Consider the following 25,614-nt stretch of genomic DNA (forward strand, 5'->3'; position numbering starts at 1 on the left):
ACTGAGCCAAACTGGCCAGGGCTGAAATGTCTTTTCTGATGGATTTGTTATGTAGCTGAACAATATCCTAAAACTAACCCTTGATGTTCTAGTTATTATATGTAGCCCTAACAGGGCCAAGATTATTTGAGTGCTAAGAAACTTAACAGTTTCTGATACTGGGGTCAGAATTCTCCTGATTCCCATTAACATTAACATTTCTATCTATTTATTTGCTTTTCATGAGCTCAAAATTTACTGAATAGTAGCATGGTAGAAGGAGGAAAGGAATGGAATCTTCTTTCATTTTTTTTTTTTTTTTTTTTTTTTATGTTGAAGGCACTCATCAAATGCTTAGAAGATCAGGAGGTTTTCATTTTATTTACATCATCAGCCTTAATATCAGAAACAAGTAAGGAGAACTTTTCTAAAAACTATTTTGTTTTTGTATGTTTACTTTTGTTTTATAAGGTCAGCAGCCTAACTTTTCTGATTCTCATTCTGTATAGATTTTGGAGATGAGCAGATGGCTCTACATGGATTACATTTATTCCATTCATCTCAGTCATCAGGTAAGTACACAGTGACTTCCAGTTTACTAAATCTGTTGTATATTTTTTCATCCTCATCTTACTTATCTTCCTTAACCTCTCAATCCTGGTAACTAGTTTATTCTTTTTTGTTTGTTTTTTGTTAATCCTCACCAGAGGATATTTTTCCATTGGTTTTTTTTTCTTTTCTTTTTTTCTTTTTTAGAGAGACTGGGAGGGAGGGAAAGAGAGGGGGAAACATCAATGTGAGAGACACATCAATTGGCTGCCTCCCACACGACCCCAGCCGGGGCTGGGGATCAAACCTGCAACCTAGGTATATGCCCGTGACCAGAATTGAACCCGAGACCCCTCAATCTGAGGGTTGACACTCTAACTGCTGAGCCAAACTGTCCAGGGCTAATTTATTCTTTTAAATAACTCTTCCTTTAATTTCTTTGGTCAATTCTTCTTTGTCCCCTTTGCAGGTTTGGCTTTTCCTCTGAGCTTTACACCCAGACATCCACCTATCTATTGACTTTTTCAGTTACGATGTCTCAGATGTTCCTCAGGTTCAGCATTTGTAAAACTGAATATTTGGTATTTAACAATAATAGCCAGGAGAATAATATTGTAGTGACTGTATGGTGACAGATGGTTACGAGACTTAATGGTGATTGCTTTGTAAGGAATTTTTTTTTTTTTTTTATCCTCACCCGAGGACATTTTTTTCCATTTTTTTTTGTTCAGATAGAATGGGAGGGAGAGAGAGAGAGAAACATCGACGTGAGAGGGACACATTGAGTGGTTGCCACCCACACAACCCAACCAGGGCCGGGGACAAACTGCAACCGAGGTACATGCCCTTAGTGGGAACCGAACCCGGGTCTCTCTGGACCGCAGGCCGACGCTCTAACCGCTGAGCCAAACCGGCCAGGGCGCTTTGTAAGGAATATAAATGTTGAATCACCATGTTTTGTATCTGAAACTAGTATTATATAACATATAAACTAAAAGTAAATTTAAAAAATAAACAAAAATTCATCTTAAAAAACCAGCAATACCTAGGAAATGCTTTTTTAAAAAAATTATTTTTCTTTATTGATTTTAGAGGGAGAGGAAAGGAGGAGAGAGAGAAGGTATCGATGAGAAAGAACATCGATTGGCTACCTCCTGCATGCCCCCCACTGGGGATTGGGCCCACAACCTGGGCATGTGTCCTGACCAGGAATCGAACTGGTGATCTCTTGGTGCATGGGTCAATGCTCAACCACTAAGCCACACTGGCCAGGCACTAGGAGATACTTTTATCATAGTCTACCAAGTAAGTAGGACTCAAAGTTTTCACAGATGCAGTTTTCTGTCTGGACTCCTTGTCTCTTTCCCTTTTATTGGGTTGTATTTACCCCCATAGGGCAAAAAATATTACTCATACAGTATATAAATAAATATACAGTATATCTGTGATATTAAAATTTTAGAAGGCAGTTAGGAAATGAAGTTTAGGAGGGCCCTTGGTGTGTGAGAGATAATGAATAAAATCAGAAGCTCTGACCTAGTCTGGTCTCTTATTCATATCTGTCAGGTATAAGTTTAAATATCACTTTATTGATTCCTGTCACCACTCTGACCTCAGTGAGGACCCTAGGCTTATCATCATTGAATTTAAATATTTATTTGTATATGACTTAATGCCTGCCTTATATTCCACTGTATCCCTACTGCCTAGCAGTGCCAAGCACATAAAAAATAATATTTGCTGCCCAGCCGGTGTGGCTCAGTGGATTGAGCATCGTCCCATGGACTGAGAGGTCCCAGTTTGATTCCGGGTCAGGGTACATGTCCAGATTTAAAAATTTATATTAATAAAATGTCATGTTTTTTTTCTATTTACATTTTTTTTTTCTTTATTGAGTTTAGAGAGGAAGGAAGAGGGAGAGAGAAATGGAAACATCCATGAAGGAGAACATCGATTGGCGTGCCTCCTGCATGCCCCCCACTGGGGATCGGGCCCACAACCTGGGCATGTGTCCTGACCAGGAATCAAACCGGTGACCTATTGGTGCATGGGTCAACGTTCAACCACTGAGCTACACTGGCCGGATCATTCTCTGGCATGAGAAAGCAGTCAAACAAGATGGTTTTAAAACAAATTAACATATTCACCCCATAACAAATGCACACTTGTCTCTGTTTTGTTCGTTGTACCATTTTTTGTCAGACGTTACATCCCTAGTGGGGGCTGTGCAGGAGGCAGCCGATCGATGTCTCTCTCTCTCACATCAATGTTTTTCTATCTCTCTCTCTCTCTCTCTCTCCCTCCCTTTCTCTCAATCTAAAAAAAAATCAATAAAACTTTTTTTTTAATGTTTGCTAAACAAGTAAAGTAAATGGTCATTTCTTTTTGTCATATGAGGAAATTTTCTTCCTCATTTTATAATCATACTGTATGTGTTTAAACATAAAATTGTGTGTAACATTTATAAAGCTGTAACCAATACAAAAATATTTTAAAAATTGATTTCTTAAAAGTGTATTCACTACTCAAAGCAGAGAACTGCACTCTCTTGAGCATCACTTCCTTGGACTAAGCAAAACATTACCAATATAACAACATAATGGTAATAGCTATTTGCATTTTTCAAGCATTTACTATGTCAGGTATTTGTGCTAGGTATCAGTTACTGATTTAGCAGCCCTTAAAATAGGTATTCTTATTTTGACTATTTCAAACATGAGGAAACTGAGATTTAAGCCAAACACCTAACTCTCAAACTGCCTTTTAATTCCTATCCCATTCTGCTCTCTTCTTCTGTCAGAGCTCTGACTTCATTCTTATTTTTAAATGTAAATTACCACTCAAATAAGAAACATTAGTGCCTGTTCCATTGGTGTTGAACAGCACAGGATTTGTTTGAATGAACATTGGAGTGTTGTGTTATACTGTATATACCTCCTCCTCTAGTTCATTAAGACATTTTCTATGTATGGTCTTTCAAAGGGTACAGGCTGTGTTATTTGTTTTAAATAGGTAGATATTTTGCTTAGCAGACTTCAAAAAGTTCTTTTTAATAGATTTTATAATAGCCTAGCCTATTACAGATCATTCTGGGTTCATCCTTTCTAAATTCCTGAAATAATGATGTTTTCTGGATAAATACTACTTTAGTGTGAATTGTTAGTAGTACATAAGAACCATTTTATATTTTATTTTTTCTTCATTTACTGCTTTTTAGGTTTTTTGGTTTTTTTTTATATATTTTTTTTTCTTTATTGATTTTAGAGAGATAGGAAGGGAGAGGGAGAGAGAGATAGAAACATTGATGAGAAGAAACATCGATTGGTTGCCTCCTGCATGCCCCTCACTGGGAATTGGGCCCACAGCCTGGGCATGTGCCCTGACTGGGAATCGAACGGGCGACCTCTTGGTGCATGGGTCGATGCTCAACCACTGAGCCACACCGACGGGGCTCTTTAGGTTTTTGTTTTGTTTGTTTTTATTCCTCACCCAAGGATATTTTTCTACTTATTATGAGATGGAGTGGGAGGGAGGGAGGGAGAGAGAGAGAGTGACAGAGAGAAACATCGATATGATAGAGCCACATCAACTGGTTGCTAACTGCATGACCCCACCAGGGCCAGGGATGAGCCACAACGTGCCCTTAACTGGAGTCAAACCTGCGACTCATTGGTCCTCTGGCCAATGCTCTAACCACTGAGCAAAACCAGCCAGGCCCACTTACTACTTTTTAAGTGAAACTGCAAAGAATCAATTTTTAATGTCTATCCACATTTTTTGTTTCTTTATATTTGTCTTTCTCTTCCTTGTCCTAATACCTGCCCGAGTGCAAATGTATTTAGCTAGGACTAAAACTTGATGTTTTCTTAATTTTACAGTTACTTTTTCTTTATAAAGAATGTAATTCGTGCCTGGCCAGTGTGGCTTAGTAATTGAGCATCAACTCATGCACCAAGAGGTTGCGGGTTCTATTCCTGGTCAGGAAACATGCCCAAGTTGTGGGCCCAGTCCCCAGTGTGGTATGTGTATGGGGCGGTCACTTGATGTTCTCTCTCATCGATATTTCTACCTTTCTCTCTTTCTCCTTTCCTCTCTCTCTGTAAAAATAAATAAAGAAAAAAACAATTTTTTTTAATGTAATTCATACTTCAGTTTAGTAGGTATCAGAAGTCTTCGTTATCTGTGGATTTTTATTATTGATTACTCTTAAATTTTCTAGGATTTTATTACCCACTTCTCAGTGGTCTGACTGATCACTCTTACATTATTAAATTATTATTGATAACTTAAATTTTTTAATCTATTTTCCTCTTTTTTTCCTTTGGGTTACTAATTTGCTAAAAAAATTAGCATTTCAGCCAAAGAGTTAGCTAGGAAGAGGAAGTGAAATACAAACTAGTCAGTTTAGTTTACTTAATTTTTTAAAAAACTTACTTGATAGACAAGGTGATGAAATTTGGGGCTTACTTAAGGGTTTTACTTTTTTTCAGTTCAGTTGGTTAGCATCGTAATTTCTTTAAATCATTTAAACAGCCCTGGCTGGGTAGCTCAGTTGGTTAGCGTGTCGTCCCAATATGCCAAGGTTTCGGGTTCAATCCCAGTAACGGCACTAGAATCAACCAATGAATGCCTAAATAAGTGGGAAAACATATCGAGGTTTCTTTCTCTCCTCTCTCTCTCCCTGAAAATCAATACTTAAAAAAAAAAAAAAAAAAGAATTTGAAGTTACATAAGGTAGAGATAGAATAAGACATTTTAAAAGCAGAAAATGTTTTATTCCCTGGCCAGTTTGGCTCAGTGGTTAGAGCATCGGACCATGGTCCAGAGAGACCCAGGTTTGGTTCCCACTGAGGGCACATACCTCAGTTCGTCCCTGGCCTGGTTGGGGTTGTGCGGGAGGCAGCCACTCGATGTGTTCCTTTCACGTCAATGTTTCTCTCTCTGTCTCTCTCTTCCTTTCTTTCCCTCCCACTGTCTGAGCAAAAATGAAAAAATGTCCTCGGGTGAGGATAAAAATAAATAAATAAAAATAAAAGCAGAAAATGTTAATTAAAAAATAGAAAAGCAGATCTGCCAACTCTAAACACTACTGCTATTGCTTTGATGGCATATTAAGCTCATGCCGAGCTCTTGGTCAGATGAGATGGATCTGGAGGCAGGTCATCCTTCATTCTAACCTGGTGATTGCATTTGAATGATTCTTTTTCTGCATTTTCTCTCTTTCTCCCCCCCCCCCCCCATGTGATTACATATGTATGGAGATACATATATTCATTAAATGTACCCATAAGGCTTTTATTTTCCATTTAGATTTCTGTTTAAACACTACACTGTGTTATATTTAACCATCCAAAAATTTTGTAATCTAAAGTATTTTTTTCTGTATGTTTATGACAAAAATTTTATATTTTTAATGTATGTACATATATTTTAGGGCTGAAAGACTTGAAAGTTGAAGATGACATGTTATTTAAGGTGATACCTATTTTACCTGCCCTTAATTGTGCCCTGCTAGAAGCAAAGAAATCATTTACTGAAGAAGGAATCTGTCTAAATACATTAGTAAAGCATAATTTTCAAGAATCGTACAAGATGGAGAAAGGTCTGTTGACAACTTCTCAGGATGGAATGAAAGAGACTGCATTCTTTGGCAAACTGTCCAATGGTTTTGACTTGGTTCCTCCAGCTGAAAAGTGCCCTTTACAGTCTTTAAATCAGTTGAAGTCTTATTTTTCAGATCCTAGTGGATACATTTTGGAAGTATCTACGGTGTTAGATTTATTAGCAGAGCGTCCTCAGTCTCCTTGTATTTCAGATGGAATTTGTGATGCTGGATTTTCTTTAGTTATCACTCCAGATCCTGAATTTCTTGACTCAGAGGCAGAAGTAAGAAGAGAAACTGAAACAAAAAAGAATTCTGAAGAAATGTTTAAAGCTAGGAAGAGAACTATAGTTCCATTAAATGCAGCATCAAATCTAAGAGTTCAGCCAAAGAGAAAGGCTAGCATGCCACCTATGGTGCAGAGTAAAAGAATGAACTTATGCCGTCCCTTTCCCAAAAGAACTGCTGGAGCAAACAGGGGTTCAGCTCCTCCAGCTACTCTCAAACTAGTTAAAGGACAGTTTCCTCAGAAAAGAAAACGAGGTAAGCACGATTTTGGGGGATTATTAAATGAGGAGTTAGTAATAACTGTTATGTTCTAATACTGTGCCTGTCTGATCACTGAACTGCAGTTATGCAGTATCAGAAGTTAGAAATGCCAATATTTCTACCCAGGTGATTTGTCTACTGCTTAAGTTTGAGAAGCATTAAGGTAGATGACAGATGAATATAAATAGGGAGCCTTGGCCGGTTTGGCTCAGCTGTTAGAGCGTTGGGACGCGGACCAGAGAGTCCTGGGTTTGGTTTCCGCTAAGGTCACCTATCTTGGTTGCAGTTTGTCCCCGGCCCTGGCTGGGGTCGTGTGGGTAGCAGCCAGTCAATGTGTCGCTGTCATGTCAATGTTTCTCTCTCTCCCCCTCTCTTTCCCTCCCGCTCTATCTGAAGATAAATGCAAAAAATGTCCTCAACTGAGGATAAAAAAATTTTTTTTAAACAATAAATAAAATAAATAGGGAAAACTAAAATATCTTCTCAAAAGCCCACCTATCAGAAGTTATATTTCACTAAAACTACTCAAGCTGTCAGTTATTTATGTACTATTCTAAAAGGATAGTTATCTAGTTCTGAGCTATCCTCAGACAAATATGACTGTGGAGAAAGAGGATCTTCTAAAATCAAGCCCTGGCCTGTTTGGCTCAGCCGTTGGAGCATCCACCTGCAATCCTGAGAGACCCGGGTTCGGTTCCCGCTAAGGGCGTGTACCTCGGTTGCAGTTTGTCCCCGGCCCTGGTTGGTTGTGCGGGTGGCAGCCACTCGATGTGTTCCTTTCACATCGATGTTTCTCTCTCTCTCTCTGTTCCTCTCTCTCCCTCCCACTCTACCTGAACAAAAAATGGAAAAATGTCCTCGGGTGAGGATAAAAAAATAAAAAAAGCCCTGGCCAGTTTGGCTCAGCGGTTGGAGCGTTGGCCTGCGGACCAGAGAGTCCTGGGTTCAGTTCCCGCTAGGGGCATGTACCAAAAAACAAAAACAAATAAAATCAGGCATACCCTCGTCCTGGCCGGGTAGCTCAGTTGTTACAGCATCGTCCCCTTATGTCAAGATTGCAGTTCCATCCTTAATCAGGGCACATATAAGAATCAACCAGTGAATGTATCAGTAAGTGGAACAACAAATTAATGTTTCTCAAATCAGTAAATTAAAAAATATTTTTAATTGCGCATACCAGGTACCAGCAAAAAGTAATAATCAATATCCTGAATATGTATAAAGAGGGAGAAAAAAATACCTGGAATCTCCAAAACTCAGACAGTCTGGGGTAGAATTTCTAAAACTTTATGTGTGTCAGAGGTTTTTTTGTTTGTTTTTTTTATCCTCACCCGAGGACATTTTTCCATTTTTTGTTCAGGTGGAGTGTGAGGGAGAGAGAGAGAGAAACATCGACGTGAAAGGGACACTTCGAGTGGCTGCCACCCACACGACCCAACCAGGGCCGGGGACAAACTGCAACCGTGGTACATGCTCTTAGCGGGAACCGAACCTGGGTCTCTCTGGACCGCAGGTCGGTGTGTCAGAGTTTTAAAAATGGTCATCTGGATCCTGCCATAGATCTATTGAAACAGAATGTCCAGTGGCCTGAGAACATATATATTGAAACAGTTCCACAAATGGTTTTGTTGCCCCCTGGAAATTGAATGATAATCAGAGTCTAGAGCCATTTAGTCTGTATTTAAATGCACTTTAGTGAACACAGCACAACAAACAACATGATTTTGCCTTAGAGCCAACTCAGATTATAGGTAGTGTATCTTGTTGAAAAGTAGTGAGCTATATGACTCCACAGAGAAGGGGTCAGGTATATAGCCAAAGGGCTTCTCAAGCAGTTGTCTCTGGCTACATCACACGCTGTTGGCAGTGTGACTGAGAACATATGACCTTCAAAGCTGAAACTACATACTGTCTGAACCTTCACAAAAAAGGTATGCCAACCCTATCTACAGTATTTTGAGTCTGGAAATTTGGTGCTTAAGAAATATCAGGGATATGCAGAGCCCCAGGATCCAGATGATTAAGGTTTTACCCTATGGTTAAACAAATAATTTATTTTGGCCTGTTAACAGTTTGAGAAAATGGTGTATGTGTGTGTATTTAGGAGCATGCTGGAAAGTATGGTAATAGAAAACAGTGAATCTCAGACTGTACAACTACTTACAGATAAATTCCAGGCCAATTCCATATTGAGTTTCTGCTCTGTGTGAACCAATTTACTTGAAGATATTAATTAAATAAATTACCTGTAATTCAACATACATGTTTTCTGTTTGTCAAATGTTTTAAATTTTATTCACTCTAAGAAATGTGTTTTATTTTGTAGTCCAGTACACACAAATTCACACATAACTGAAACAAAAATTTCTAGACATTTATTCTAATTATGTGTAATACAATCTGATATTTTCTATTCCATTCTGTTTCATTTAAGAAAGAATTCTGGTGCAACCCATTAAATTTATTTTATAATCCATCAATGGATGCAGGTTGAGAAGCATGGCATTGAGTGACACAAATAAGCAGAAGTCCCTGCAGGACCATCTTGTTATTTCATGTGTTAGTTTTTCCTCCCAGGACCCTGGGTTGTGAGAGATCTTCCCTCCCTGTTTGTGCAGATGTTTAAAACTTTCCCCTAGGTCATCTCACCTTATTTACTTTCTCTTGGTTTAGTTTTAACTGTTTTGTTGCTTGATTTATATTCTTAATGTGTTTATATTCCTTTTTTATGCTAAAAATGTATAACTGAATGAGAAGCCTTATTCCTTAAAAAAATATATGCTGCTTTATTATGTGTAATAGTTTAGTAGTGGGGGAAATAATGAGACCCAAGGACATTTACATTAAGAGATTCTAAAGCTTTTCTAAAACCACTCCTTTCTCTAAACTCCAAAAAGAATGAAATGAATTGATCTCTTCTCTACATTTCACCAGCAATCATCCCAATTTCTTAAACTATTTAGTATCATGTTTTCTGTTCTCAATTAGAAACAATGTTTTTTGTATAATGTAATTTAAAAATGTTTGCCAATATTTATATGTGTGATTATTTTTTTTTCTTTATTGATTTGAGAGAGAGGAAGGGAGAGGGAGAGAGAGATAGAAACATTGATGAGAGAGAACATCAACTGGCCGCCTCCTGCATGCCCCCCACTGGGGATGGGGCCCACAACCTGGGCATGTGCCCTGACCGGGAATCGAACCGGCGACCTCTTGGTGCAGGGTCAATGCTCAACCACTGAGCCACACCAGCCGGGCTGTGTGATTATTTTATATGATACCTTTGGGGCTGAATTTTTTTGGTGGTAAGCAACTGAAATGATATAAAATCAATGGATAAAATATACTAGTAAGTGATCAAAGGGAGCACTTATGACTATATTTTTTTAACTCTTAAAAATGGAAATACTTTGTATTGTGTTATATAAGCAGGTAGTCACTAATTTTGTTTTCCTCTTGTGCCTCCATTTTTAGCTATTTCCTTCCATGTGTGAAGCAAAGCTGAGTATTTTATAAGAGAGATAAGCAGTTATAATAGATTTGTAGGAAATGAAATCAGGTGGAATCTGTCCAGTGTACCTTTTTCAGTCTTGTCTTAAAAAATGAGTTTTGAGGATGGTATTAAGACTTAGATATTTAGGAGTACTAAAATGAAATATATAAGATGACATTTAATGAATATACAATCTCTTTTATGCAGTGTGATTATAGTTTTAACCACATCACCTTATAGGGGCTGTGTTGCTTTTGTGTACAATGAATTATCCATCTCCCAGTGCTATCAGCTATTATATTCAGCCTTACCTGCCACATTAGGAAAGATTATGGAGATTTTTAGAAAAATTAAATCATGCCTTGTTTTGATAAAATTACTACTCTGATATTTTTCTTCTTCACCTGATAAGAATATAGACCAACACTTAGCAAGTTCATATTTTTATATTTATATGAGAACTTTAAACTCTTGCTTTGTTTAAAAAAACATACATATATATATTTTTTTAATCCTCACCCGAGGACATTTCTCCATTTTTTGTTCAGGTAGAGTGGGAGGGAGAGAGAGAAACATCGATGTGAAAGGGACACATCGAGTGGCTGCCACCTGCACAATCAACCAGGGCCGGGGACAAACTGCAACCGAGGTACACGCCCTTAGCGGGAACCGAACCCGGGTCTCTCTGGACCGCAGGCCGACGCTCCAACCGCTGAGCCAAACCGGCCAGGGCGAAAAAAACATTTTTTAATTAAATACCCAAAATTTTAGGTTATTTCCCATTACTAAAGTTATGCCCTAAAAAATATTTAAAAATAAAAGGAAAAGCTATGCTGATAAATATTTGAGCCCCCTACCCCTTTAAAAAAAATGGTGTCTTTTCTATATAAGGTGCTGAAGTACTGACTGCACAGTTTGTACAGACAACCAAATTGGATAGGAAAAAACAAGAATCTCCTATTTCTAAAGATGTTCCAGTTGCAACGAATGCTAAAAGAGCAAGGAAACAAGAGAAATCTCCAGTCAAGACTATTCCCAGGGTTAAGCCACCTGTGAAGAAATCTCCACAAAAACAGAGGGTAAATATAGTAAAAGGCAATCAGAATCACAGAATCAGAAAACAGCCACAACCTGGTAAGAAATACTCTTCCTGTAAATTTAAATAACACATACAGAGTAATCAAGGTTGCAAGATAGTGTGTTGAAATAAGAACTGTTAAAAATCTATCAACAATTCTTGCTATATTCTTTAATTCAGACAGTAACAGGACTAAGTAACTTGATTTCCTATCGTAAATAAATTGCAAAGGATTCAGATATTGCAGAACAGACCTACTTTCTAGTTTGCATAAAGCCTAAACGTGAGCTGTCTACAAGAGTCATAACTGGCCTTTTTATGACTAAATGCACAACCAAATAGTATCTGGCACTATTTTGGGGGACCATACTTGGTTATAAAAAGTAAGCTATAAACTTCATTTTTCCAACTGGAATTGTGAAGAGATTGTTCAAAATAGTAATCCAGAATCCTGTATTTGGTTTTTAAAGATACTACATTTATTTGGAAAGCAGTTTTACTTTCCTAATTTTGCTAAGTGAATAATGAAGCTTAGTTATATGAACAGACAGCTGACTGCTTTAGTTCTATGTTTCAAACTACTAGACATATACCCTTTTTACTTCAAAGTTCATTTTCTCTGCAGACTTTAACTCTGAAACGGAACACACACCAGCTCATCTCCAAGTCCATATTCCTTCTTACCTTTCCTCTTTCTGTATATAGTGCAGTTCTTCCAATCTGCAAAATTGATACATTTTACTTTATCTCCGGTATTGAGTCTTATTGTATTGTATGGGTTTTTTAAATTTCTTTTAACAAAGACTTCATTTCTTCATACCTTTATATTTCTATCAATTTTCTGTCTAATCTCCCTTCTCCCTTAATGTATTTTTAACTTTTCAAAAAAATCTTATATTTGGTGGGATTTTGGAGGAAAAAACTGATTTTGTTGGGATATTATAGGTGAACTTGATTTTTTTTCTAAGTTTTTTTTAAAAATACTGTTTGATGACTGAATATTTTTTAAAAGCTCATATTGTAAACCTCATACTATTGCAATTTTGGCATCCATACCAAAAACTCTGCTTGTCTCTTAAGGCTTCTCTCTCAATGTGGTCTTACCCCTTAAGCCGTTATTTCTCTCCTGCTCTTTCCTAACATGTCCCTTTCCTGCCAGTGCCTGCCCTCAGGCATCACACCTCTTTTCACTCCTGTGTCCTTCCCCTCTACCAGTCCAGATTTCCTCCTGCTCTGATCTTCCGATCTCTCACTTTTCTCTCATTTCCTTTTGGGTTTTTGAGAACATTATGGAATTAAATTTATACCGTTTTCCAGTCCTTTGATGCGTCCTGATCCTGTCTCTACAGTTAGTTCATAAATGAGAATAGGTACATACATAATACCTATGTTCTTAGCCATATCGTTTGAATTCTTTGTAAAATTGGCTCTGATAGTTACAGACTAATTGGTTAATGGGAAGTAAGTATGCAATTGAGTATTGGCAGAAAAGTGAACCCAGAAAAAGAAAAATTTTCAAAATGTGTATTAAAAAATAGGCTGGTTTGTATTGCAAATGTCTGTATATACTGTGCAGCCACATTCCAAGTTAAAAATTTAATATTATCACCTTTTAAATAATCTCTTAGTTTTTCTTTTATTTCTTAATCATCTATACCAATCTGTTTCTTTTTTTTTATACTTGAAATATCAGTTTATGAAGGCTTCATCATTTTGTTGCTGAAACTAGTGGTTTTCTGTTCTTTCCAAAGTTTTCAATATAGTTTTTACTTATGGAATCTTTATTTTTTTATATATAATTCATTTGGCATTCTCTTACCTGTAGTTCTTAAAATAGATTATCAGTATTGCATTTTAAATTGATTGAGACCCTCCAACAAGTCAGTAAATAAATTATTTACCTGAGACTATGCATATTTATTAATAACCCAAACCCTTTTTCTTTATTTCAATGCAGTATTCTTTATATTAACCTTATTCATGGGTGATAATTCTGTGTAAGAGCCATACTATTAACAAAGACTGAATTAAATTAGTGTCAATAAACACATTAGATCATAAAATTAATTTCATGTTTCCAATACACCCATGGGGCTGAGATGATTCTAGGCTTTGAGGCACTTGAAAACTGAACAGTAGGTTGATTAATTTTACCCTCCCCAACATATACACACACTTTTCTTATTCTATTTGATGAACTCATAGGCCAGAGTTTTCTTCTTTTTAAATGTATCAGTCATTGGCCTTTGCAGGGAGATTAATAATAATTCATTCTAGACCTGCTACTATTAATTATAAAGGAGGCACAGTTAGCTTTTATGTCTATCAACTTTCTACAGGGAATTGTTGCCTAGTATTATGAACTGTGTCCTTCATAATAACCGCATTTAAGAAGGCCCAATTTATGTCCTGAGAAGGCAAGTAAACCACTTAAGAATGTCAGTTTTCTGATTAAAGACAAATGGATAGGTAGATTTGATTATCTGCAGAGAAGGAAACTTATCAGTAGACAAGGAAATATGCTGTTTTGCAGGTAGAGTAGTAAGAAAATGTTTCAGTGCAGAAATTAAAGTTTCAAAAGGTGATGATATCAATTAGCTATTCTGAATATTTGTGACTTAAAAATTTTTTATTCATATCATTGTATATTATAGTTAAATATCAATATGGTTAAAGTCATATTTTGAACTTAGGTGATTTCTCTAATCACTTGTTAAGGGAAATGATTTCTGAGAAAGTATGTGACATACTATAACATACAGTTCAAATTTAGAAATTCTTATGTTTGCACTAGATTGTAAGCTCTTTGAGGGCAGGACTCTTGTTTTCTGCTCTTGGTATATTCCTTTTAGCTGAGCAGGATGACTTGTGTGTAGTTCGGTACATGCATTTTTGAAGGGTGATTTTTTGTTAATATGTACGTACATTCCCTAGGACTTGTTCCTCTGGTAATTATAATAAGTCTGAGAGTTGGGAGAGACCTCAATCTGATAGTAAAATTTTAATGTACTGTTTATGCAGCATATCAAGCTTTTTCTTTACTATATTGACTTAATCACTGATTTTCCTTAAGCCATAATAATATGGCAAAGAAGTAATTATATGGAAATCAAATGCTATGGTGTTTTGTTTTTTTTATATTGAAGCCAAAGGAGAAACTGCTTCACAGCTTCAGTCAAAAATTTCATCACATGAGCAAGATGTTATTAGCATAAACACAGCTCAACCAGAAAATATAACAGTGTTTCAGAAAGCTCCAGCTGAGAACTCCATTGTCAACTGTGACTCCCAGGCCCTGAATCTGTTAGCTGATCTAGCATTAAGCGCTGCTACCTCTACCACACCGCCATCTGACCCCAGAGACCTTCCCTGCTCTTCTGAATTGCCACAAAGAGAACAATCTCTGAGCAGTACATCTGACCATGAATATCATAGAGGAGTTAAAAGTCAAAAAGGTGGACTGTTACCTAAGCCCTCCTCTGATAAGAAGAGTAATCTGACATCAGACTCCACTGTCAGCCAAAAAGAAGAGAGCTTGGTTCCTGGCAGTCAGGCCCCTGTTGAAGCCCAGTCAGCACTTCCTGAGGAAACACTAGAAACTTCAGATGCAAGCCAAAGTTCTTTTGTTGCTGTGGAACATTCCTATGCCCTGCTCCTTTCAGGACATGCAAAGAAGTTGCTACAGCAGAGGGGGGTAGCAGGCCATGCCTTTGTCAAGAATGGCACAAAAGGCCCTGAAGTAGGAACTCCAGTGGGAAAAGTAATGCCATTTCGACATCAGCTGAGCACCTCCCCTCTTCAAAAGCTTTCTGAGGACTCAATATTCAAGCGCAGGAGATTACTGTCCTCCAGCCTGAGAGACTTTTACTACTCTCATACTGTGTTCAGCTGTGATGGCTCCTTCAAGGTCACTTTCACATGTGAAACAAATTATGTATTCAGCTTAGACAGCAAATATACCAACAACCCACTGGAGAAAACTGTACTAAGAGCATTACATGGGTAAGTAAGAGTGACACTTGATGAATGTGGAGGTAAATGTCCTATTGAGATAAGTGTAATGAGCAGAGATACTATGCCAGACTTTGGGAGAGAAGAAAGCAGTGTCATATGTAAATCCATGACTCAATATCAAGCAGTTGTGTTTACTGGCACTGAAGAATGTGAGGCTGGTTTTGCCACTATCAGTGATCACATCGAGAACTTTTACAGGGTAACTATCCTCATGAATGGCTTTCCATTTTGAGATGCTCCTTGATAAGCCTTTGTATTCTTTGAATTATAATATTTAAATGAGATCTTAATGTAAAAGAGCAAGATATAGAAGTAATACTTTACAGACTGAATTTTAGAAGAAACATTTAAAGAATTACTTTTAACTTATAAAGCTGATCAGATTGCTTTGAGTAAATAGTTTTACATGGTGGTGTTCTATAAATCTTCCTCAAAAAGGGGTCAAGGCAGTAATAGAGTGGCAGAAAGCATGGGCTTTGGATTGTGAACTAATGTGATTTTTTGAGCTAGGCTCTCCCACTTACTAACTTTTGCGACCCAGAAGTTCTGTGCTTCAGGACAGTGCTTCTCAATCTTTATTGTGTGCATGACTCATCAAGGGGTCTCATTGAACTGCAGAGTCTGATTCAGTCTTTTTGGGATGGGACCTGAGAATCTACATGTCTAACACATTTCCAGGCAATGCCAGTGGAGCTTTAAACACTAGCTACTTTATGAGGTTGTTACATGCATTTGGGTTTTGCACAGTGACGGAGACATACTAATGAATAGTAACCATTACTATCAGGAAGCATTAGCTGTATGAAATGACACTGAGCTACCTCTTAGTGGAATATTTCATATGTGAGTGACTAAATTGTGTCAGACTTCTTTCCTTGCTCCAGTTGATGAACTTGCACTCATAAGAGCATACATATACGTTCCCATCTACTTATGAGGGTCATTTCCTTAACTATAATCCTATTTAACTGAAGCCTAGCCCTGTAGTCCCTCTGTCTCATCCCAATCCAGTTCTCTGCTATCCTTTTGCCTGGCAGTGGCCAGAACTGTTTTGTGGCACCCTTTTTGGTTTCAGGAGATTTTCCAGAACTGTAATCTGAAAATAGGTTAGTTCTGTTGAATTGCCCACAGAGATATTATAATCTTCAGACTTTTCCAACTATTAGAAGAGAGGTGAAAAAGTAGAAATGGGTAAGCCAGATTTAGCAAAAGCAAGAAATGAGTCTTTAGGCAGTTGCTGAAACCATTATCCACGAAATAGGTGTACTGTGGATAATTTGCATGTTATCAAAGAAAAATGAGAGACTGGGAGTTGGGAGACCTGTTTTGATTATGGTTCTACCACTTACGGATTTTGTGATTTGAAAGAAGTCACGTAAAGCTTTGATTTTCAGTTTCCTTCTGTCTCTGTAAAATGAGTAGATTCGATTAATTGTTATTGTTTGTTAAATCAACTTCATTTTTATCTTACTTGATTCATCTTCGTGTAATTTTTAAAATAAAAATGAACACAAAAACTAAGATTAATGAAGGCCACTTGCTTAAGATAATCAACTAAAATAACCATTTGCAATGATTTTTGATATGTTCTATTTTTTAAATCTCAGGCCCTGGAACACTGATTTACCTGATAACATGGAAGAAGTGAAGCTTTTACTTCATATGTGGGTAGCGCTGTTTTATAGCAATCAAAACAAAGTCATACGATCATCCCGAAAAGTAGTAGAACACAGCAACCCTGCCAAATATGTGTCTATAAATAGCACAATAGAATCTTTTGAATTCAGTGAAATTGAGGAGTCCCCCAGTGTGGAAAGGTGTTCTGTTGGCCCTTTGTTGGAGACAAACGAAGCTCCCAGAGGTCATAGTACCGAAGTGTCCCTCCCTGACACTAAATCCTTGCTTCCTTTCATTAAACCACCACCTGCAAGAGGCTTGGAACTCTGGGAACAGAATGAACATAAAGAAGTTTTTGTAAGAGAGGGTCATCCAGATACCCCAGAAAACCAGAATTTCATCTATTCTTGTAATAATGAGGTAAGTAAAGCTGAATACTACAAATTCTGACATTATTTTTGAAGTTTTCCTTTTATTTGTATAGAAAATCACGTTCAAAACAAGGCATTTGTTTCTTTTAGGAAAGTAGATTCTCTAGCTTTGTAAAGGTTTATAATGCCCAAAACTTAGTTTCATAAGTGTCACTCTAGATAGTTTGCAGATGGAGCTTATCTATCATCCTGATAGAAGAAACAAATGAAAAATCATGGTGGTCAGATGATCTGGGAGCTAACCATAATTGTGTCACTTGTTTGTTGTATAATATGGGGCAAATTATCTGTTCTCTGTGAGCTTATTAAAGAGGCAAATAATATTCTTTATGTCTTATCCAGAATAGTGTTTAAGGATCAGATGTGGTAATGATAAATATTAGAAATCTTTGATAAACAAATTAAAATTGAGTATACTGAAATTATTTTTGAAAACAAATCTTGAAACAGTAAATAAAATGCCAGACCTTTCACAGGTCTGTAGATAACTATTTATAAATATAGAAAATATACTTTATTTCATTGTACTTTTCTCAGATGACATTCAGCCAGGCCAGATATCAAATTTTAACTGTAGCAAATAATAGTATCAAGATTCTAAGTAAATGGATTGACAAAACACCTGCCTTTTTAAGCTTTCGGTCCAGATTTATTTAAGAATAATTTTGCATGGGTTTGGATACCTACGATACCTGTCTTCACATGAGTAGAAGTGTTTCTATATCTGGGGTTAACGTGGAGATTTGCAGGTCCAGGGGTGAGTCTCAGAGGGTCTGTGAATGTCTCCAGATGGTCATCATCGTCGTCATAATGAAGATTGGTGGAGGGCTATGGGCCAGAATGTGGTCTGCCACCTTGGCTCACATTAACTCTGTTAATTCTCACAAAACCCAGAGAGGTAAAGACAGTTCCTCCCTGCTTATAGATGAGGAAACGAAGGCATAGAGAAGTACAGAAATTGCCTGACGTCACAGTTAGTAAATTGTCAAGCCAGGCCCCAGCCAATGTTGCCCAGTGGTTAGAGCATCAGTCCTCGGACTGAAGGGTCAAGGGTTTGTTTCCCAGTCAAGGGCACATACCTGGGTTGCAGGTTTGATCCCCAGCCCTGAGGGAGGCAACTGATTAATGTCTCTCTCTCAAATTGATGTCCCCCAGGGAAAAATGTCCTTGGATGAAGATTAACAAAAAGTAAAATAATTGCCAAGCCAGGATTCAAATCCAGACAATCTAGGTGTTTCTTTTTTGTTGTTGTTTTTATTGTTTTTGTTAAGATGTTTCTAATTTTTCCCCCACTGAAACTCTCCCCTCTTCCCCCCCCACCCCATCCCCAGCCTTGTTGTCCATGTTCATCGGTCACGCATACATACATGTAAGTTCTGTGGTTTATCTACCCCCCCAGTCCAGGTGTTTCTTAATGTCAAATTCTGTGTGCATATAGGTGTGTTTATGGGTTTACATACATATATAAGTTTTATGTGCATATGTGATTTTTCTCCTGACAGGGGTCATAAATTTCATCTGATTCTCATAGAATAAGAAAATATTTATAGTTTAGTCAGGCAGATTCTGACTAATACATATATAACTTTCTTATACAGTATTTTTTGTTGTGACAATATATAATTAACCTGTTAACCGAGCAGGACATATAAATACGTCAAACGTTGCTTACAGTGAGATACAAGACTTGCTGCGAAATTAAAAAGGGAATTCCCCGGTTAACAGGTTAACTATCATCAGCACTAATTTTAGGAATCTTTTGCACATGTGAAATAGAGTATTAAGGAGGAAGTAACAGTATTAAAAATGATTTATAGCCCTGGCCGGTTTTGCTCAGTGGTTAGAGCATCAGCCTGAGGTCCACAGAGACCCGGGTTCAGTTCCCACTAAGGGCATGTACCTTGGCTGCAGTTTGTCCCCAGCCCTGGTTGGGGTGGCGGCCACTTGATGTGTCCCTTTCACGTTGATGTTTCTCTCTCTCTTCCTCTCTCTCCCTCCCGCTCTATCTGAATAAAAAGTGGAAAACTGTCCTCGGGTGAGGATAAAAAAAAGTAAAAAAATAAATTAAAAAATGATTTATAAAAATTTTTGTAGCATATACTTAAAATTTTTTTTATCTTTCTAGATACCATGCCAATACTTTAAAGGTAAACACACACATGCTGTACCAATCCTTTTCTACAAATGGGCAAACTAGGATGCGAAAGAATTCCAGCACAAGGGCATTAGAAAACAATAGCATGTTGCTTTTAGTTGTGTGTTTAATTTTGCAGTTCTTTTAAATGATCTCACTTTGTTTTAGAATCATTACACTTCACCTGTAGTAATATATGTGTGTGTGTGTGTGTGTGTGTGTGTGTATAATTAGTATAAACATATCAAGATTATCACAATTTGCATTTCCCTAAGACCACGAGCATGGCAAGATTCAGGACTGTGGTCAAACATTAACAGCCACAGGGTGACTGGGTGGGAGGATCACAGGGAAGTTCTCAGGCTGACTCCTAGCATTAAGACTTTTCTCTGTATTGTGCCTGGCTAGTCATGTTCTCTTAAAACTCTGAGTCTCAGCTCCACCCTGCCAGTTACTCGGCTCTGTGTCTTCAGTTAAGATGAGATGTTTTCAGTGAGGTTTGAAACAACAGGTCCTGATTTTTAACATGATTGTCACAAGATATGGCAGGAAATCTATAACCATATTGTTCCAAAAGTTACAGGTATATGATCAATTGTATGATCAGCCCATTTTACCATATTCTGCATAAGACCGTGCTTTCGTCTTTAAAAAGAAACAAAACAACCTATCTTTGAGGTTATCAAAATTATCCAGAGGTAGTTCTATATTTTAACCGAGATCCACATTCACCATCAGTCCCTTTAGTTCAGTTTATTCCTGCAAACTGCACTAGGTTTTATTGTGCTCTGTTGAATAGGAGGTATTACAATGAGAGAGAAATTTTCTACAGTTATAAGCAAAGAAGATAGCTGAGGAATAAGGAACTTTCATTTACCAGAACGGAGACTGATACCGCGGGAAAACTGCTAATCATTGTGTTCTGAGTACAAGAAATAGTAATTAATGTTTCCTTATGGGAAAGTTCTCTCGAGCTGCATTTCTGAATAAGCAATGCTATTTAGCAAACAGGCTGCATTTTCAAGTCTTTAAATTGTCAGTGGTCTAGCCACTTTTCTTCTTAAAAGTCCTTTTTTAAAAATGGACTGTGCAATTAGAAAGTTTTGGAGATGTCATTTGTTATGTTGTATATTTAAAGAAAATAAATTCCTATTTCTGGGGTATTTAAAACCTGTATAAAAAGAGACGGATTTGTTTGATCTTTACCCTGACTTATTCTTATAGATTAGAAAATTCAGAAGAAGAGACAAACTTAAAATAAATCCTTATTTATTGTGTTCTTCATAATGTTTTTAAATAATCTGACACTTGATTTTTCTTTTTACTTTTGTTATTTCAGATTATTGAGGGGAAAGCTGAACAAGAATCATCAGATAAACCAGAGATTTCTAATCGTTTGCTTCCTAGCACTGGAAGTACGCAGAGTAATGGACCTTCTATTCCTAGTGAAGATAAAACCTTTGAGCCATTTGATAGCACAAGAGTGACTTCTTATGATACTGTCACGCAAACCACATTCACCAAGACTTGTGATGGGATCAGCAATCAGCCAGTGTTTTTTCAGAAATCTGTGTATAGCACCCTTGACAGCAGAGTAGATCTTTTTCATGCAACAATGCAAGCAAAAACAAGTGGTTTACAGGCCCTTATCCAGCGTAGCAGCCCCCAAAACAAAGAATGTCAGCCTTCATTGGCAAAAAAGGATGATATAGGGTATGTAATGATTAATCTGGACCCAGTTTCTCTCACTTTTGAAAAAAATGCCCGCCTACCACTACAGACAGAAATTGTAAATAGAGCTGATAAACCTACAACCTTTAATATGGAGTTGATTAAACAAGTATCGCCTGCTACAAGTCTTAGACTTCCTGTATCCACATTTGAAAAGGTGCAAACACAAGGTCTGAAGGACATTCTGTCTCTAGCAGTATCAGGAGAAAAAGGCTCTAAGTACCTGTGTGCCACCTCAGTAAGTGGAGAGACATTAGCTAATAATGAAATGTGTTCATTACAGAAAGAGATACCTGTTTCAGGCTCATCATCACCATTTGATAATTCATTGGGAAAGGAGATACTACCATTAGTTAAAAGTTCTAATTATTCATTACCCAAGGAAGAACTGAAACACTCTCAAGAATTTTTTCTGCAGCCTAAGAGTCTCTTAAGCGTATCTTCAGAAGAGATTTTGGAGCCATCACAGATTGAAAACGAAGCCTTACCATCAGCTTCTGCCACATTGGAAAAAAATTACTCACCTAAATGCTTTCCATCAAGCATTAATACATCAAATGGCTCTTTAGAATTAAAGAGTGGTCTAAGCAGTGAAAATAGGAATTTTGAATTATTTAATTCAGCGTTTGCTAAACAATCCAGCCTCTCTGTAAATGGAGAGGAGGTCAACCTAGAGTTGGAGGAAGATTCTGACATTGACCTAACTCTCACAATATCACCACCTACAAGTCCCAGAGAAGAAATGCCAGCTGGTGAAATAGAGCAACATCAGGAGGCCCCATTATCAAACTTAGAACTCCAGGATATGGATGTAGACATAATTGAGCCAGAAGAGTTAACTTTTATAGGAAACAGAGGAGTGAATTCTGCTAAATATACATCACTGCCTCCCACAGTGTCTGAGAAACCATTAGAAAAGGAGGAGAGAAAAGGCGATAACTTACAAATGGTTACTTTAATACTTCCTAAAGAAACTTGTGCCCTTGAGCTCACAGAGGAAGTTAATGTTACCTCAGATTTTCCCTTTGGTTCTTTAATTGAAGAAGTGTCACCAGCTTCTAGCCCTGACCCCCAGGTACCAGTTGAAGAAACACGGCCATCTTGGGCTATGTCTCCATGTAGTTTAAAACATCCTGATACACAGTGTGAGAAACGTGAAACCTTCTCCCAGATTGAGTCAGTAGATTTGAGCATAATAGAAAAAGAAAATTCTTTTGTTGGTTCTATCTATCCAGTGGGACAAGATAACTTAACTCAGGTACAACAAATACAACTTTCTGCTGAAATGCCTTTAGTATTAAATAATCACCCAGGAAAAACAGATAGTCATTTAACCCTTTTAGATAAAGTAACTGAGGAAATTGTCCCAAGTGAGCATAATGAGGGTTTCTCTCTCTCAGAAAAAGTGCCATGCTGTGATACAGAGTTAGACCAACCTGCTTCAACTGCCAGTCACAGAGCTGACTTCAAGACTTCTCTAGAAAAATTGGTAACTTCAGGAAGCCTATTGCAGTCAATTAGTATAGAGAACAGAAATTCAGACTTAAATCACCTTGCCTTGGAGACTAGTGAACCTCCGTTTAGTCCTAGAAAGATTTTGGAAAAAATGTCTTCGGTTGACACATTTGTTTCCACAAGTGGTCCAAGTGATATAGTAAATGTATCATTAAATCAGCAAACTAGCCCTAAAAGCATTAAGAGTCTCTTTAGCAGTGATTTGAAAACAAATGAAGGCAATTACATGCAAACTCAGTCCTTGAGCTCTGACATAATTGATGACACTGATAATACACAGGCACACATGCACTCAGAGATCCCTAAACTGGCTTTTTCCTCAAATGGTGCTACCTTAACCCATTTTACAAGACCCATAACCAGAGAGACAGCGTTTCAAACACAGGAAATATCAGTAGTTAGAATGGCCGATTTGCTTAAGAATAGTGAAACTGAAGCTGAATTACATGAAAACAACAAAGATCTAGGAGGTGTTGGCTCTGAATTAAGCACCACATCTCCAAAAGGCAAACAAAAAACCATCCGTATGTCACAAGATACATCAGCATGTGAAGCACAAGATCTGTTGAATGGAGGGCTTTTCCCCATGTACTTACATGCTGATTCTCACCAAAATACAGCAGTCATCAATGAAAATACCAATGAAGAGCCTTCTGCCTTTTTTGTTCCCAAATCTGCCTCCCTTGTTTGTGGAGTCGCTAATGAACAGATGGAAAATAAAAGCTCTGGTGAAGGGCTCCAGACCAAGGAGGACTCTGAAACTGTGTGTGGAGACATGGATGTTAGTGTAAATTCTGACTTCCATTATGAACCACTTTCCGGAGACTCTGATCAGGACTCTTTTGGTGATTGTAGAAATCTCAAATTTGACATACAGCGTTCCTGCACTTCACGATATAGTCACAACAAGGAAGAAGGTGCTTTGAAAGATGATTATGACTCTTTCCTGAGCCTAAACAATAGTGATAATGATGATTGGGGCTACTCTAACAAAATTCCAGGGTTGGACACCATACCTCCCCAAAACTGGTCCGTTGGATTAAAGAAGGAAGATAAGTGTGTGCCATGTTACATCCAAATCAGAGATCTCTGCGGTATGCCCAGGACTTACACTAACTTTACTGTAACTAAAGAGGTCAAAGATACCAAGAGAACTTTGCACAGCCTGAGAAAGCACCCCAATTTCACAGCTAACCATGGCTTGCTTAGCTCCTGGACAAGTACTTGGCAGGTGGCAGACGACCTTACCCAGAACACTTTAGATCTGGAATATCTGCGTTTTGACCAGAAACTGAAACAAATTGTAAAGAGGGGGGGTTCTCAGCGTTCTGCATCTTCAGCCAACATCTTTCTGAAGGAACCACCTCTCCAAATTGTCGCTGACGCTTTCCCTTTGCCAAAAATATCCGAGTCCCCAGTTCTCCATCCTCAGTCCCGGAGCAGAAGTCCCCTTGTGGTAACAATCATGCACTCAGACACCAGACCACAGAGTGAGCACCTAAGATGCCACAAGCCCAGCGATTTAGACAGTTATTCCTTTTGGAAGGAAAGATGTGACCACAGGAGAAATCATACAAATTCTAAAAGAAATCAGACTGTTTCTTTCCACCTCAACAAACTGAAATATAACAGTACTTTGAAGGAATCCCGAAATGATATCTCCCTTATTCTCAATGAATATGCGGAATTCAACAGGGTGATGATGAATGGCAACCAAGTCGTTTTCCAAGATAGAGAGTCAAATGTTGCTTCTGAAGAAGCCACATCTCAAGAGATGTGTTCATCTTCCCCAAGGTCAGCCTCCTACGAAGACATGATTACAGACTTGTGTAGCAGTTTGCACGTCAAACTAACAAGTGTTGTGAATGAGGCTTGCAAAAGCACCTTTCTGTTCTACCTTGTTGAGACAGAAGACAAGTCATTCTTTCTGAGAACAAAGGTAAGGTGCCAGGTAATTTTAGCTTATTTTAAAAGTAATAAACTTAGCATTCTTGGCCTCGAAAAGAGATGATATATGAAGTGGTATTTGAGTTTGATAGCCTGATTTTTTATCTGCATACCAAATGTTAGGCTACAAGCATCGGCCTTTGGTATTATATTTGAAGGTATGTGTGATGTTCCAGAATTCATGCAATGTCTAACTTTCACAAAAAGTTACCAGTATAGACATACTCAAATCTAAATGTAAATACAAACTTGTTCATAAGGTAAAATTCAGATTTTTAAAAAATATGCCCGGCCAGTGTGGCTCAGTGGTTGAGCATTGGCCCATGCACCAAGAGGTTGCTGGTTTGATTCCCAGTCAGGGCACATACCCAGGTTGTGGGCCAAGCCCCCAGTGAGGGGCGTGCAGGAGGCACCAAATCAATGTTCTCTCACATCAGTATTTCTCCCCCTCTCCCCCGACTTCCTCTTTCTCTCAAAAAATAAATAAAAATTACTAGCTATGTTCCATTATTTCTATAGTTGTGAGGGACTTTTGATTTTGGGTTTCTTTTATTTATTATTAGGATAACTGATGTTCTGGTGAGAGCAGAATGTGTCTTGATTTACTATTAGCTTCCTCATTTTATCCTCTCAGAATTTCTATTTTTGGAAAATACACAATTCTTATATAATTTTAAATTTATATAAATGTTGCAGAAATGGTACCCTTTACCCAGATCCTTCATTATTTATATTAATGCTCAGATGGTCCTAGAACCAACTCGTGGGAGTCCTTTTAAGTTGGCTTCTGTGTCCTTTTGACAGGTTTTCATAATTCTTTAGACACTTCTTCCTTTGTTGTGTAATGTGATGTTACAGGCTTATCTCATGTATTTCCTAAGCCTTGAAGTCAGCCATTTCTCCAAGGGACTGTGATTCTTTTTGTGTATGTGTGTTATCTTTATTTTATTTTTTTTTTATTAATTTGATTTTGTT

At 37.7% G+C, this 25,614-nt stretch overlaps 1 protein-coding gene across 4 annotated transcripts in view; it reads left to right on the forward strand.

The window, feature by feature from the left end:
• TASOR2 (transcription activation suppressor family member 2) overlaps nucleotides 1-25,614 on the forward strand; it is a 73,657-nt gene that overhangs the window by 40,437 nt on the left and 7,606 nt on the right. For 3 of the 4 annotated variants that reach the window (XM_036263404.1, XM_036263414.1, XM_036263419.1), the window contains 7 exons: nucleotides 319-391; nucleotides 489-551; nucleotides 5,963-6,673; nucleotides 11,064-11,306; nucleotides 14,397-15,252; nucleotides 16,872-17,301; nucleotides 20,786-24,631. In XM_036263404.1, coding sequence (XP_036119297.1) covers nucleotides 319-391; nucleotides 489-551; nucleotides 5,963-6,673; nucleotides 11,064-11,306; nucleotides 14,397-15,252; nucleotides 16,872-17,301; nucleotides 20,786-24,631 — 6,222 coding nt within the window. The remainder of the gene's footprint in view (nucleotides 1-318; nucleotides 392-488; nucleotides 552-5,962; nucleotides 6,674-11,063; nucleotides 11,307-14,396; nucleotides 15,253-16,871; nucleotides 17,302-20,785; nucleotides 24,632-25,614) is intronic. The other variant, XM_036263409.1, reaches the window with a different exon arrangement.

This window comes from Molossus molossus, unplaced genomic scaffold (assembly GCF_014108415.1).
Source record: "Molossus molossus isolate mMolMol1 unplaced genomic scaffold, mMolMol1.p scaffold_m16_p_1, whole genome shotgun sequence".
Classification (NCBI taxonomy): Eukaryota; Metazoa; Chordata; class Mammalia; order Chiroptera; family Molossidae; genus Molossus; species Molossus molossus.